We start from the raw sequence: 14,949 nt of genomic DNA on the forward strand, positions 1-14,949 counted from the left end.
TGCAGTAACTACTGAAGTGAGATTTTTCCAGGGACATTACAGGCTTTAGAACATGTCCTGCATGACTGGAAAGAACCAAAGCTAACACTTCCTCTTTGTGTAGATATTAAACTGAAGTTCATTGAACCATTTCTTCCTTTCATGCAGGGAGACCTTTAAAGCCATGTACTCAAGTACAGGCTTGAGATGACCTGTAAGGTTTGGTAACTGTAATCAGTTCTTTGAAAGAAAAGGTGTAAGCCTCCTTGTAGCCCTGAGTTAAGACCAAGACCCAGGGAGAGTGGGATTTTAGATTCAGTCATGTCCTCCTGCTTTCTATTAGCTAATTTGGTGGTGGCTGTTTTGGAACCTATTATTCCCTTAGAGTATCTTCATTTCTGAAAGGAACTGTCTCTCTGAGGATAACTTGTGTGTCAGTCCATCTCCCAGTACAATCTGAGTGCTAAAATTCTGGAAACTAGTTTCTATCTGTATCAAAATACACTTCCCTGAACACTTCATGAATGGTGCTTATATAATGTTTTGAATTTCTTAGACTGTAATATTCAACATTTTATATCTAAATTGTTAATGTTCTGTAAAGTAACACACTCGGCCATTTTAATAACCTCTGTTCTCTGTAATAAAAACAAAAATTCTTTGTATATCCCTCAGTGACCAAAATGGAAGATAAGACCTCAAATGTTCCTCTTAGCCAATTCTGGGTCAGTTCCCTAATGTGAACATAGTATTAGAATAAAACATGTAAGCCAAGGATAATGCTATGCTCAATATTTTATTTATATTTTTATGTAAACATAATTTGCTTTGTAGGCACAATATAACAAAAGCTCTAAAGCAACAAATACAATTAAACAGTGTTTCAGTTCACTTCAATCAGGCTTAAGTTAAAGAGAAGCTTTCACAGTTCCTTTAAGGCAAATTGAGAAATAATTTGTTTCACTTGAAGAAACTATCCAATTGTCTTAGAGTTGTTTAAGCAACACTGTCAGTAGTAAGCACAAACCTTCATTTCTACTACAGTAAGACTTGGTCAGTAACAAGTCTCAGCATCATCATTTTGTATAGCATGCCCTCTACCACTTCAGACGCGATACTACTGTTTGTGGTATTCTAAAAGGTACTTAGGGCGTGTGGGCCAAATTCTGCTAGCACAAATCCTGCTTCCAGAACAGATACCTGAAAAATTTCCATTCGTTTCAGTAGTAACCTTCATATAGGCCATATTAATACCAGTAAAACACAGAGTAGAGTTTATACTCATCTGTGTTGCACTTAGGTAGATCCAGAAGTATTCCTTTGTACTCACTGCAATTACCTGATATTCTGCTGATCAGAAAATGGCCCTAAAATTGGTATGAATTAGCATGAAGAGTATTTTTGCCTTGCTAACAAAACCAGAAAGAACTAGCCAAAATTACTTCATTTGATTGTTGTCCCTATGGTGTCTGTGGCCATGACCAAGATCACCCATCTTTATTTGTCTTGAAGGGTAATTTAACTGTAGAGCCAACCATACTGCGATTTATAACAGAAGAACGGATTTGCTATTCTGCTTGCCCTACTAATTTAAGGCCTTGAGAATGCCACTTTACTGCCAGCTCGAAGGTCACCAGCAATATTGCTCACTTTGGCGTCAAATCAAAATTCCTAGTTATGTTAAGGTTTGTTGCAGGACAACATCATTACACGAACTGCAAAACAAAATTGGGCGTTTCCTACCATTGTCAGCTTATGAGTCGTGAAAACTTAATGGCCTTTCTTAAAAGCCCAGTTGGCAAGCCCAATACATGGAAAACTCTCACTCAACATATATTTTTTTCTGTGGATAAAGTCCCTGTTTGGGCCTGATATGGCACTGGAAGTGTAGGCAAGTCCAGCTTGAAAAGAAAATCAACTATAGTGAAGTTCTGCATCAACATCCAAAGAAAACTGAAGTTCTGGTTTGATTAATATTTCAAAAGCTTTTTTGGCATTTTTCTCCACAGTTATTTCTTCTCCTTACTTTTGAATTTGTTTAACCCAAGGGAAACTCCTTCAGAATGAACATTCTGCACAATTATCTGGTATTAGAACAGCAACTTCATGAGTACAGTGTAAAGAGATGGACATTAATACTCGGGCAGCAAGATGAAACAAACAGAAAAACCAAGAGAGAATCTTTTAAAACCACACATAAAAGTCATCCAGACCCACAAGTCCTTTCACATTGAGAAAAGCCTGAGAAGCCCTCCCTCTCTGCTTTTCTATATTAGTTTTTAACTTCTGTTGCTACAGGATACTTGCAGATTTAGCTGAACAACTACTCATGCCTGGGGAAATACTTTCTTTTGAAAAAAACATATTAATTCAAAGATATATGGCATTGTACAAGGTCTCTGACATTCCTTTAGCATTTCTACTGTAGGTGATTGCAGTAATTTTAAAAATTGTTTTAACAAGACAGTTGAGGACCTGAGTAGCTGCTGCTTGGAGAGGTGAAAGACATGGAAAAAATATTTACCTTTGTCATGTTTAGATAAGCTTCCACTAGTGGGAGGTAGTTAAGCCTAGCTAGTCTTTGAATACTTGATCCTGCAAATAATTACAAACATAACTGTACATATGGAGCAGAGCTTTTGATAGGACTACTCACCTAGATAAAGTTATCCCTGTGCATAATTTCTGATGGGATTAAGGCCTAAAACTCATTTCTAACAGGGTTAACTCCTGTAGGAGTTCAGCTCCAGCTTGATAGTTGATCAACACATTAGCAATTTCAGAGCAGTAAACTCCAACAAATTTCTTTCCACATACGGATGAATGATCCTTACCAATATGATTTAAAAATGAAATTTAAAATCGGTTTGGATTTTGGACACAGATGAGTCAATGTGTCCTTAGCAGAAGATGTTGATCTGTCAATAACAATGCTAATTGCTACAGGCAATTAAAGTGCTGGGTCTAAAAAGAGTGTCTCACTGACCTTTTTCTTTGCCTGTAACGTACGGGGTGATAGCTCACATCAACAGGGAAGCATGATAGTTGGCACTCTGATTGAAGGGTTTAATTACTGGTGCTGATGACTAACGTGATTATACAATACTAATCAAAGTCTCTCAATTAATGATTTCTTGCACAATTTCAGATTCCACAATTCTAAATGAGGTATTTTTGAAAATGAAGATAGGATTGCTTATAAAATGATAAAGCATGACTGAGGAAAATGAAAACTCATCTTTTTTGCAACTTTTATCTGTGGTTCATAAAGGGAAAAATATTTTAACACTGAAAAACCACAAACTTAAAATCCTCCCTCCAGTTACTAGAATCTTCCAGATAGCAAGCGGGGAATTTTTTGTTACTGTTTCCAACTTGCAAAAAAAGCCCAAACCCCCCAAATAACTTTATGCAAAATGTTGGAATGTGCATGAGAAAGATGCCCATCTAAAATTACACAGTAAGTTAATAAGGCTTTTAAACCAGAACAGAAAAATCCATGGGACTCCTACGGGGAAATTGGGTATTACACAGGAATGTCGTAATACTGCACTGGATGAGAATGGCACTTGAGTTCAAAACAACAATGATCAACAGCTCATAGCTCAGCTGACTGCAGACAAATACAACACACACTGTACTACAGCATTTGTTCACTGATGCACAGAATAGATTTCCCAGTCTTGTTCCCTTCTACTTCATCGATCTTTCTGCTTCTACCACCTCTGGCTGTTACTGGATGAATGGCATGCGCTCTTTATTCTCATTGTCCCCCTCATGGTCTTCTTCCTCTTCTCCGGCCTCACTTGTCTCTGTGCTGTCGTTGGCCATCTGTAACATGAAAGATGAAGGACATCAGAGCACCTTTCACATTGTTTTATTCATTCTTACTTCAGTTTGATTCATTTGATAAAGCGACTTTAAAAATGAAAGAAGGCAGGGCTGCAACGTGAAAATAAACATTCTGTCTGTGCAAACCTTTTGTTGGCACTACACCACTTCCAGCTAAATTTGTAAGCTGTTCCCTCCCGGCTTACACCTGAATCACATAACAGAAAGCTGCTTCGTAGGACAGTTGCACAAGCGGACTCTGATCTGTGCACTTGTAGCAAACTGATATTAAGGCTCTCGGATAGGAAATACAACTGTGTAGGAAGTTTACAGAATGTGTGCGACCTCTGGTTTACAACTCCTTCTGTATCTGCTCTTCCAGAAACAGGTAACACTATTCTTTAACACCACAGCTAATGGATGGGATCTGGTCCCACATGAGGCATAGTGTCATGAAAACTCAGAGAGTAACTGTTTTATATAAACAACAATGAAACTTTATAGAGCAGTGGATATGTAGATGCTGGCAGAATACACCCATGACAGAGTGCAAATCTTGGATCATGCAGGGGTGTGGGGAGAAACTGCATTTCCATATTTTATTGAAGATGCCTGTACAGGTAGTAGGCAGTTGCAGAAATTTGTAGTTCAGGATAGCATTTAAGGAGCACATTGTGGTTTTTCACATGATAATATTTATTACAAGCTGTGTAATGGTGCAAGACCCTCCTGTACTTCACCTTGTCAGTTTGACTTGTCTCTGGAGGCACAACAAGAGTCTGGTTAACTGGACAGGTGGTAGTGTTTAACAGCATAGATTACTATGACTGAATTTTCTTATACACCAACATTACCTCTCTTAGGACACAAGAAGATTCTTATATTAGCTTTTAACTGTTTCAAAACCAACTAAGCAAGGGACCCATTTACTTTTTAAAGAGAAATGCAGTGACATTATACCTTCCCTGTTTGATTACTAGCCTCTGCTGGAAATAAAAATAAAAAGCTCAAACACAACCTGATTTTAATGGAGAAAAGCAATGCTCTGAAGTTACCCATATTTCTAAATTAACATCTGTTTGTGAAAATGTATCATATTTGTTCTCACCTTCTAACCAATGGGTATTGTGAATATACAATTATCAAGAGAACAGACGGAATAAATGTATTAATGTTGTGTTAGGGATTCTTGTTTACAGTTTTAAGATGCAATTCAGCTATAATATAACGCCCAATTTCCATGTGTGAAGTCCCAAAAGCCACCTTTTTCCTTGCAGTGATTTTGTATGAGATTTGAGGCCAATTTTAGAGTTAGAGCAAGTAAGAGCTTAACTGTAATTCCAGGCTCTTTTCTGTTCCTTCAAAACAAGAGATATCTCAGGTCTGAAGGAAAACTTCATACATCAGTATTGATTTGAAGTCAATTTTTCATTATCTTCTTTACTGCTCTTTCCTACATCATCAGTGAATGTTTAGGCAGGAGCCTGACTTTCATTTACTACTGTTCTCTGTAATGTTTCAGTACCATGCTAAGCACTCCAAATCCAGTGGACCAGAGCTCCATCATAACTATCTTCCTTCAGAACATTTCTAGAAGGAAGTATTTTGATATTATACTTCATATATTATAATAGAAGTAAAAGAAATTCCTACCAAAAGTACACTCCGACTTCTGTATGGGAATCAGAAAGCACTTCTACGTTTGTACACTGAAGTAATATTGGCTGGTCTTTTTCTGTTCAATCCACTTACATATATACAATACAGGAATTTTGTATTACGTGCAATGTCTTTGTTTTCCATCACAGGGACAGAAATAGATATGGCAGTTTTACCCTGATCTAAGACTTGCAGACACGTTTTTGGAGCGGCAGATAGCCATTCAGTATAGAAAATTAACTGCCAGGACTCAAGGAATTGCAACTGCATTTCACTTTGACTTAAAAATATAAATTATGATCATTGGTTCGTATTTAGGTGCTATGGATTTAGAAGAAAACAGTATAAAAAAAAAATTGTAAGGGACATTTCTCCAAAGGTCACTACCATGCTTTAACTTGAGCGACTGTACACCATGTATGTAGTGCTTTGCACTCACCAGGGGAGTGGGTGCTTTCTCCACATCCAGAATTAGTTTTCCTATATTTCCTCGGTCATGGATTCTCTGCATGGCCTCCTTCACCTGAAAGAAAGATAACCTATTGATAATTTTCAGGCACGCACTAAAAGAAGCCTGAATTCCTTCATTCCAAAACCAGCAATACATTTAAGGCATGCTATGTGCAAGGTCATTCAAAGAGCTGCTTAAAACAAAATTAATAGTTAAACATTTTTTAGTGAATTTGTAAGGCCTGATTTTTGCATTGTGTCTGCAAAAATGGGATGTGAGTCTTGATGACAGTTTCTGAATAGCGTAATACATACATAATGTTAATGTAGTACAAAAGTAATGACTAGTTGAGGTGCAGAAAGAAATATAGGCTCAGGGAGTTAATCCTTACACGTTGTTCATTAGATTTTCTCTTTGCAGAATATTTATCAAGGAACCCTATTTTCACTGAAAGTATGAAATGTTTTTCTAATTGACCTGTGATATTTTTCAGTTAATTTCTTTTGCGTTCCTATAGAGGGAACACCATATCCAAGCAGTGTCTGTGATTAACGCAAAACTGTCGTTCTCACTGCAGAAGCGAGTATTTCTTTCCTTCTTTTTTCCACCTTTTTTTAAAATTTTAAATAAGTAGTGTCCTACAGATACCACTAAAACTAGACATTTAACAGCTGGCTGCAATTAGCACATGTGAGAAAGAAACAAAACCCTCTTCTTACTAGTACACTGGAGAGGAGCTTATTTTGATGTATGAAGTTTCAGAACTCATGAGAGCTCAGTGTTGATGAATTGAACTCAGTGTGTGTGGCTCTGAATGTTCAAAGTGCAGCATGCAGACCACTATTAAATCACTGAAAATTGGAAGATGTCAAGAGTTTCCTCGCTTTCATTGTGGGAAACTTCAGGAACTGAAAATGTACGCATAAAGGATGTTTCGTATCTTCATCACGCTATTTTTTGCTGGCTAACAGGATATGTTGAGACAAGAAAGAGTTTTATGTTAATTGGATCTACCATCTGTGACATAGTTTTATTGAATATTTTAAGAATAATGGCATAGAAGTTTGAAACAATATGCTGACTTGGGAACAGGTGGGTCCCACGGTACATTTAAAAGCCTGAATTTGGGGACCAGGCACCTAAGATCATTACTGAATGTCTAATGCAGAAGGAGGTATGATTTTTTTAAAGATACTAAGAGAATACAGCTTTTGACTTCCAATTAAATTTAATGGATGCTGGGCACAAAATGTCTTTACCATCTGTCGGCTTTATTTTGAAAGCTGACTGCAGTGAACTCAATATTACAACCTTAATTTTGCCAAGTGGTTCCCTCAATTTTTAAATACCAGACCTTAAAAAAAAAAAAAATCTGTTAGAACAAAAGAAAAATTGCACTGCAAAATACAATGACTTTCTAACTTAGGGCATAATTGTAAATTCAGCTTGGAAAACACAATGTTATGAATCCCACTGGGTAGAATGTCAAGCTCTAAATGTAGTCCACAAACCACAGTAACATTTATGAAGTTATCTTACAGCATAAACAATACCTAACTATCCTATAACACTTATTCTGCACTATGGACAATATTCCTTTAAGAATATCCAACAGAGAGTCTGAAGAAGCAGCAGCTGTATTATTTTTTTTTTTATGACTCTTATTAGCCAAATCAAGCTTTTAGGAGTCTGTAGCACGGCATAAATAACCAACACAGATGTGACAGAATTGGAGAAATCAGCAAACACACTTGCCCGTCCATTGAAATTTATTACCAGCACATCATGTGGAAAGCAGGGCATGCAACATTTATTTTAATTTGTACCATATCATATTTAGCAAGGCAAATTTGAGAAAATGTGCTTTCCCTGCATTTTTCACATGCACAGTATCAAATTTAAGACTCTGGAGAAAGGTTCAGGAGTTGTTTCCAGGACACTTGTAAGTAGCTTGCAAATGCAAACATCAGGCAGAGGCAAAGGGAACAATAAAACTTCTAACAATAATAGTGGCTATGGGATCCAGATGGAGCTATTAAAATATATAAAAAATTTGAAGAAAAGCTTGAAGAGCTGATACAACATCTATATATTTTACTGTTATTTGCAACTTACCTACCCAGTTAGTCAAATTCTGTACTAGCGCAATGCCATTCAGTATGCTACGTCTGAATTAAGAGACCATGAGCTATTTTATAAATGAGTAGTTTTTATGTTTATGGCTGCTAACAGTCCACTTATTCAACCAAGACTGCAACTACTTGTTTCCCAAGGTGCCTGAATATTAAAACCATTCCCTCTTATACTACAGAGAGCAGAGAGCATTAAAAACCTTCTTTGCTATGCAAGTCTGGTTAAGGCTTGTTCTATGCAGACTATATAAAAGCATTTACTTTTCCATGTGAACATTTAAGTGCTGCGTATAGTCTGCCTTTTGCAGAGCGTGGTATGGAGCTCATGCTAAGTCTGAGCCTGAGTGTTTGCACGTTACCAATGAAGATGGTGAATCACCCTGCACTTGGTTAAAATCAGACCCCGGCTTAACTAGTAGTACAGTGAGGCATGTGGAAATTCTGGAATTTACTGGAGGTTCTCTGAAGTGGTTGAAGTTCGATTCAAAATAAATATCCCTTCCAGTAGCAAGGATCAAAAGGGTTTCCCTCTTCTTACAGAATTGTGGCCCTAAATTACTTTTCACCAATTATTCTATATTGGTTGCTATTTGCATTTGTCAGCTCAAATCCAAGTAAATGGATCTGACGTACTTTTGTTTATATGGACGAGTTAATTGAATTTCTTCTTGTGCAGTATCATCAGCAGAGGGCTCTTGGATTGGAAATAGTGCAGGGGAGTGTTTACTAATATAAAGAGTTTCCATTGGAATAAAGGACACAAATTCTGTTGGCCTTTGTTTGCTTTCAGTACAGCTCAGCCCTTAGAGGGTTTGTGTCTCAACTAATGCTGAACTACAGATTTTAGCCTTGCGAGGCCCCAAATTGACACAATATGTATCACAGAGCTCTGCACTGGAATCAGAACTATTTTTACACATTAGTGGACAATGGGAAAATGCTTCCACTTTCCATGTTATTTATGTAAGGAAAGCTGGCAAACCAGTTACTGAAAAACAAGAAAGACCCAGAATGCTGCACAGCCATACACTGTCTGATGAATCCAACGTAGGCCCTCCTGGGCAGCAGTAGAGGAAAATGATTAACAGCAAAGGAGAAATAAAAGGAATCCCAAGTTTGCCTTTTCCCTTAAGCACACTTGCATTAATTCGTATTTTAGTTTGACATACTGTTTTTAAGCATACTCTAGAGCAGAATCACCTTCCCTATCTGTTCAGTCTAGTGGAAAATGATAACAAACACAGGAAAAGGACCTTTCTAACCCAGTTTGAAACAATTTGCATTTGCTTTAGGGAATATGCTTTTATAATTGGAAAAACAATTTTGAACAAGTATATTTCTTCTATCCCTTTCAGGTCTACAAATGGTAGACTCGTGGATATGTTATCATACCTCCTCATTCAAGTGTTTTTCAGCAATGACAGTGAATCTGGAAATTAAGACTACCTATGCAATAATGAGGTCATCTGTAAAACAAAAAAACATGGTCTAGAAAGACGAAACCAATGTACCTCAAGGTCCTTTACAAGTCATGCTTACCATGCCCTGTGAGAAATATTCACATTCTTATTTTCCATCATAACGCTGCAAGTGCTGCAGATTTTCTGAGCCTTCTACAGGCTTCTTCCTCATACCACTCTGCTGGACCCAAGCAGAGAGGCAAGGAATATAAAATATAGAGAGCTTAATTGGGAACGTACAGAACCATTGCACTGGTGTGCACCAATGTGTTAGCATTATAGGCAAAATTTAGCAGCTTTAACATTTCTTAGCAAATTTTCAACTATTAACACACTCTTGCACATTTAAAGAGGTGTTATGCTACCAATGCTATCAACAGAATTCTTCAAAGAAGTCTTGATACAAACACAGGATAAAAGAAACCATAAAGCTGGCAAAGAAGGCCTGTTGTGAAAAAGCCTATTCAAGATATTTTCCTGCGGGGATGTTATGGTTGGGATCTCGGAGCTTCTCTTGGATCAGAGCCCTTTCTGTCCATCTGTATTGTGTATCATACGGAGAAGAGCAACAATTACTGTCAGTAGACCTTGGTAGGAGAGTAAGGGCAGAAATGCCTTCATGTTACCAGTCAGAGATGTTCTAAAAGAGGTTTCATGACAGCTGTGTTCTCTGGAAGTGTAAAGTCCGACAGCTGTACTGAACCCGCTCCAACACCACCATGTGTCTCTCTTGGGGTACTCCTCAAAAGTATCAAGAACTTTGGATATGGAGTCCTCTTTAAAGTTTCTTATTCTGCTTCGAATAGGCTCATCTTCTCCAGCCTCAAATCTTTTCAAAATCAAGCCGAGGCACTCATCTTAATCAACAATGGTAATTTTCAGAATACTGTTTAATACTTTCATCTCCTACCAGACTAGATTTTCTCTATCTTCAAAAACAAGCTGTAACAAGACCTCCCTCTAACAATTTTTATACAGCGAAGTATTGCAAAAAGTTAGTGTTTTTAAAATTCTGCATACAAACTAAAACAGAAAAGCAAGGAAAAAGCAAGCTGACCAGGCACACTGGGTTCTAGATTCAAGGGACAGATACCTGCCTTGTCCTTCTACTTTCAAACATCTGAGCCCTACAGGCTTTCAAAGACAATGCAGATAATGATATACACTAAAGAACATGATTTTGGAAATTCTAATGATGGATAAGTCTGGAATTCCATGTGGGTCTAACAGACTTCTAAAACCTGGATTGAGAAACCTCAATACTTGTCCCTCCAAATGAGAACTTTGACAATAACTGGCTGTGCCAATAGTTGTTTGCAAATTCAGAAATGATGCCACACCCAGGGTAATGGCATGCAACATTCTGTTCAACCTTCCTTCGCTGATTAAAAAATTAAAATTATTGAATATTATAATCCTGTCCAGTTCATACAAGAGCAACACAAAGAAATCAACAGGAAAATCTCAGCACATCTCAGGACAATGCTTAGACTAGACAGGTGTATGTATTTTGGGGTATTCTGTTTGCGTGTTTTGGGTGAGTGTTCATTTCTGTGTGTTGTGAGGGGAAAAAGATTAGTCTGGTCTTTACTTTGTGGGGTTTTTTTAAAGATATTTTTCCAATGGAGTAGGTTGCTAAAATGATTCATTCAGTGTTGCTGATTCTATTGGATTTGGGGAATTTGATATCATTTTAGAAAGACTGATTATGTACCTTGAAATTACTGATACTTAGGTCTTGATGCTACCTATTACCGAAATAAGCCAAAAAAAGACGACACAAAAATTAAGTAATTTTTAAAGTTTCTCTGTGAAATTTTAAAATGGTATCTTTTTGTAAAAGAATTAAGTTGTCACTGCAGCAAAGGGAATGTTTTCAACTAGGCTGTAGTTCACAGAGATGCCTATATAGTCTCAATTTAACAAAACAACTAATTTAGTAGTATCACATTAGCTCTAGAGATTGTTAAAGAGAAATATCATGGTATTATAAATACAAAAGATCTCCTGTTCCTTGTAGCAATGATATGCTAAATTGATATAGTATCTCTAAAAGAAAAACAGATTTCCATATTTCTTTAGCTAATACCTCATGGCGGACCATATGATTTGCAAAGTTTTTATTTCACTGAAAGCAAAAGAGAATACGCTACAATAACAGCCATAAGTTATTTTCCTCTACTGAATACAACATGCACTGGGAACATGGTATGATTTTATTGGAGCCATTCTGTTATTAGTGAGCTGATAGCAATTCTAATTTAAAATAAACTACAAGTTTTCATTAAGAAAAAAAAAGAGAAAAACCAAAATTATTTTGGTTTCTTACTAGCATCTATAAAATAGTAAAGTACTAATAATAGCAGGGTACTAATAGTAAAGTACTAATACTGCAACTAAGAAATCAGCTTTTAGGAATCGCATTATATCCACAAATGACTTACATAAATTTAATGAAGTGCTCTGTCAGCACTCCTGACTAATTTGCAATACATTTCTATGTGAGACATATATGTAAAAAAAGCACAAAATTAAGCATGTTATTACCTGTAACCACTCAGACCGGAAAAAAGATCTTCATACTGAAATTAAAAATAGCAGCCACGATGCATTTTTTTTTTTTACTTAAATAATTTCTGCAAATCTAAAATGATGAAAACCAAGGTATATTCCAAACAAAGCAAGTAACATAATATGCTATCAGATTATGACATTGTATTTGGATATTTGCAGCTAGCTTCTGATTACGTTGGTTTTCTATAGTTTTTGATGGGATTGTGTAAAAACAGTCCATTTTAAACTAAAAGACTTTTTTTCCTGAAATGCATCTTGTACACCTGCCTCAGTACTAGTTTTTTTCCTATGTTCTCCTTGGATTTTTCTTGTTTGTTTTTAGCACTATATTTTCCCTAGGTGAAATTAGTAACTGGGACAGATTTCTTGTCTGGCTTTTCATCTTAAGTCATTCATTTCAGGCCTCCACCTCTACTGTCCTGGTAGTCATGGCACTGATCCTTCAATTTGCTGAAGACTGCAACTGAAGTGAAGAGTGCCGTGCCTTACAGAAGATACCTTATGATTTAACTTTGGATCTCCATTACAGAGTAAGCTTGCAAACTGTACTGAGACCATGATTACTTTGGAAAGTTCCTGAATAGAGATGTCTTCCTGGATGTAAGCCTGACCCTTTATAAATAATATATGCCTGAAACGAACAATTATGCTTCAACTTTGCATTGCTATAGTCAAGCCTCCACGTATTTACCCATTTTACTACAAACTAATTTGTTGGCTGTTCTGCGTTTGAAATCAAGAGCCAACAGTAATCTCTGCTGAGGTATTCATAAATGCTTGCTGACATTCAGTTGTCTCTGGAACTTCATTTTGTTGTTAGAATATAGCAAAAGCAGTCTACTGCTTTATAAATATAGGAAAAATTAAATGGAAAATGTATTACTAATTATCTGTTGCACCAGTGTGAAAGATAAATGCAGCCTGCCTAAGAAACAGATGCTATTTTCAAGCCTTTGGATATTATTTTAAACATAATGATCCATTTCTGTATTTGCCTTTTATAAGGAACCAATCTCAGGAGTAAAATAAGAGAGACTGCAAAGTTGGAACACTAAACCACTCGCTATGCCAGTATAACACATTGGGGGCTTTAGGCCCATGTGTTTAATATAGATGTTTAGTAGAGAGAAACAATGAAGGCAATATGCCATGGAAAAAATTCCTAGTGTGAATGTCAAAACATAATGCTTTCGTCATCCTACGTGAAGCTGTTCAGCTCAATGATATCACGAATTTTATCAATTGTTTTTTAGTAAAGTTATACATTTACTTCAGAAAAAAAAATGGAATTGAAAGACACTGGTGCAATAGAAGAATGGATATTCTTTTAGCTCCATAACGTAGAATGCAGTTTGTTGCACAAACTGTCATCTACAGATTAGAGTTTCATTTTTGCAGACGACTTCTTTACCCCTTCACTCTCAGCTAAGGCAGGTTTATTGGATGGCAGCAGACAACTGTGGACTTTCTTTTCTTGGGCCCCTCTGGTGATAGTGGGTTTCCCTGAGGTATATGAAAGGATTTCTGCTTACAATAAAGGAATCCTTTATTCCCCTTTTTGGTAAATTAGGCTATAGTATGAAAGGCTAAAGAATCTTATGCCAAGGTTACAAATTTAATCCAAGCCAGAAGTGAAATTAGTTCAATTACCTCAGTGTAATCTGTCAAACCTACCAATCGTTCTAACGCTGTATCATCACGTGTTGTCAAAAAGGTGATCAGCACCCAAATAAAGGGAATGTCCCTCACCTCCAGATGGGCACGGTGGAACAGAGCATCAATTTAGTTTATGATCTACAACCGTAATTTTTCCCTCTCATTAGTTCCACACCTTCAGGTTCAATATTGCTGTTTATTTTCACACATCATCTCAAAGAATCACCTTTTGTCCTCTGTTTACACATTGAAAATGTCCAAGCCTTCCAGCATGTCAAGACGGTTCCTCTCTAGCCCTGAAATAATCCGCTCATCCACTGAAACCTGCGCTGCAAAGATCACCTCAAAGTCTTACTCTTCCAGCTATGTCCCTTCCCTCCTTAATCCTTCAGCTGATTCTTCAGACTAAAAGTGAAGACATAAGTAGCAACATTTACTCCCTGCATCTGGCCATCAACCCACATCCTTTCTGCCCACACCATCTCCTATGAGCACTTTTACCCAGTATTATTTTAAGCACCTGCACGATTTTTCCTGTGCTGCATTTACACATAAGAGAGAGTCCAACAAAGACATCTCCAAAGCTGGTGCTTAGCAATTCTTTACAGTAATCCCCAAAATGGCAATGTCACTACACCCCTCCAACTCTTCCTAAGCCTCTTTTGGTGTGTATGTGAGAGGCTGAATGCAGCTGATTATTTGAAGAGTAGCAGCCGTAGTCATGTAACAGTTACCCCATGCTCCCTCACTTACTGGCTTATACCATGTGATGCTCTTGGACAGTTTTTGAAGCAGGGACTGTGTCTTCTTAGGGGTGTGTATATCATGTCATAGAATCATAGAATCATTAAGGTTGGAAAAGACCTCTAAGATCATCGAGTCCAACCATCAACCCAACACCACCATGCCCACTAAACCATGTCCCTAAGTGCCGCATATCTACACGTCTTTTAAATACTTCCAGGGATGGGGACTCAACCACTTCCCTGGGCAGCCTGTTCCAATGTTTCACCACTCTTGCAGTAAAGAAATTTTTCCTCACGTCCAATCTAAACCTCCCCTGGCGCAACTTGAGGCCATTTCCTCTCGTCCTATCGCTTGTAACTTGGGAGAAGAGACCGACACCCACCTCGCTACAACCTCCTTTCAGGTAGTTGTAGAGAGCGATAAGGTCTCGCCTCAGCCTCCTTTTCTCCAGGCTAAACAA

General features: G+C 37.3%; 1 protein-coding gene across 1 annotated transcript in view; it reads right to left on the bottom strand.

Annotated features, from left to right (window-relative positions):
* Positions 1 to 756: 756 nt before the first annotated feature.
* Positions 757 to 14,949, bottom strand: part of VAT1L (vesicle amine transport 1 like) — a 73,255-nt gene continuing 59,062 nt past the window's right edge. The window contains exons 9-10 of the mRNA XM_009277343.1: positions 5,909 to 5,992; positions 757 to 3,810 (exon numbers count right to left, since the gene is read on the bottom strand). Of these exons, the coding sequence (XP_009275618.1) occupies positions 3,712 to 3,810; positions 5,909 to 5,992 (183 nt within the window). The 3' untranslated portion in view covers positions 757 to 3,711. The remainder of the gene's footprint in view (positions 3,811 to 5,908; positions 5,993 to 14,949) is intronic.

The sequence above is a fragment of the Aptenodytes forsteri genome, unplaced genomic scaffold (assembly GCF_000699145.1).
Source record: "Aptenodytes forsteri isolate BGI_AS27 unplaced genomic scaffold, ASM69914v1 Scaffold50, whole genome shotgun sequence".
Classification (NCBI taxonomy): Eukaryota; Metazoa; Chordata; class Aves; order Sphenisciformes; family Spheniscidae; genus Aptenodytes; species Aptenodytes forsteri.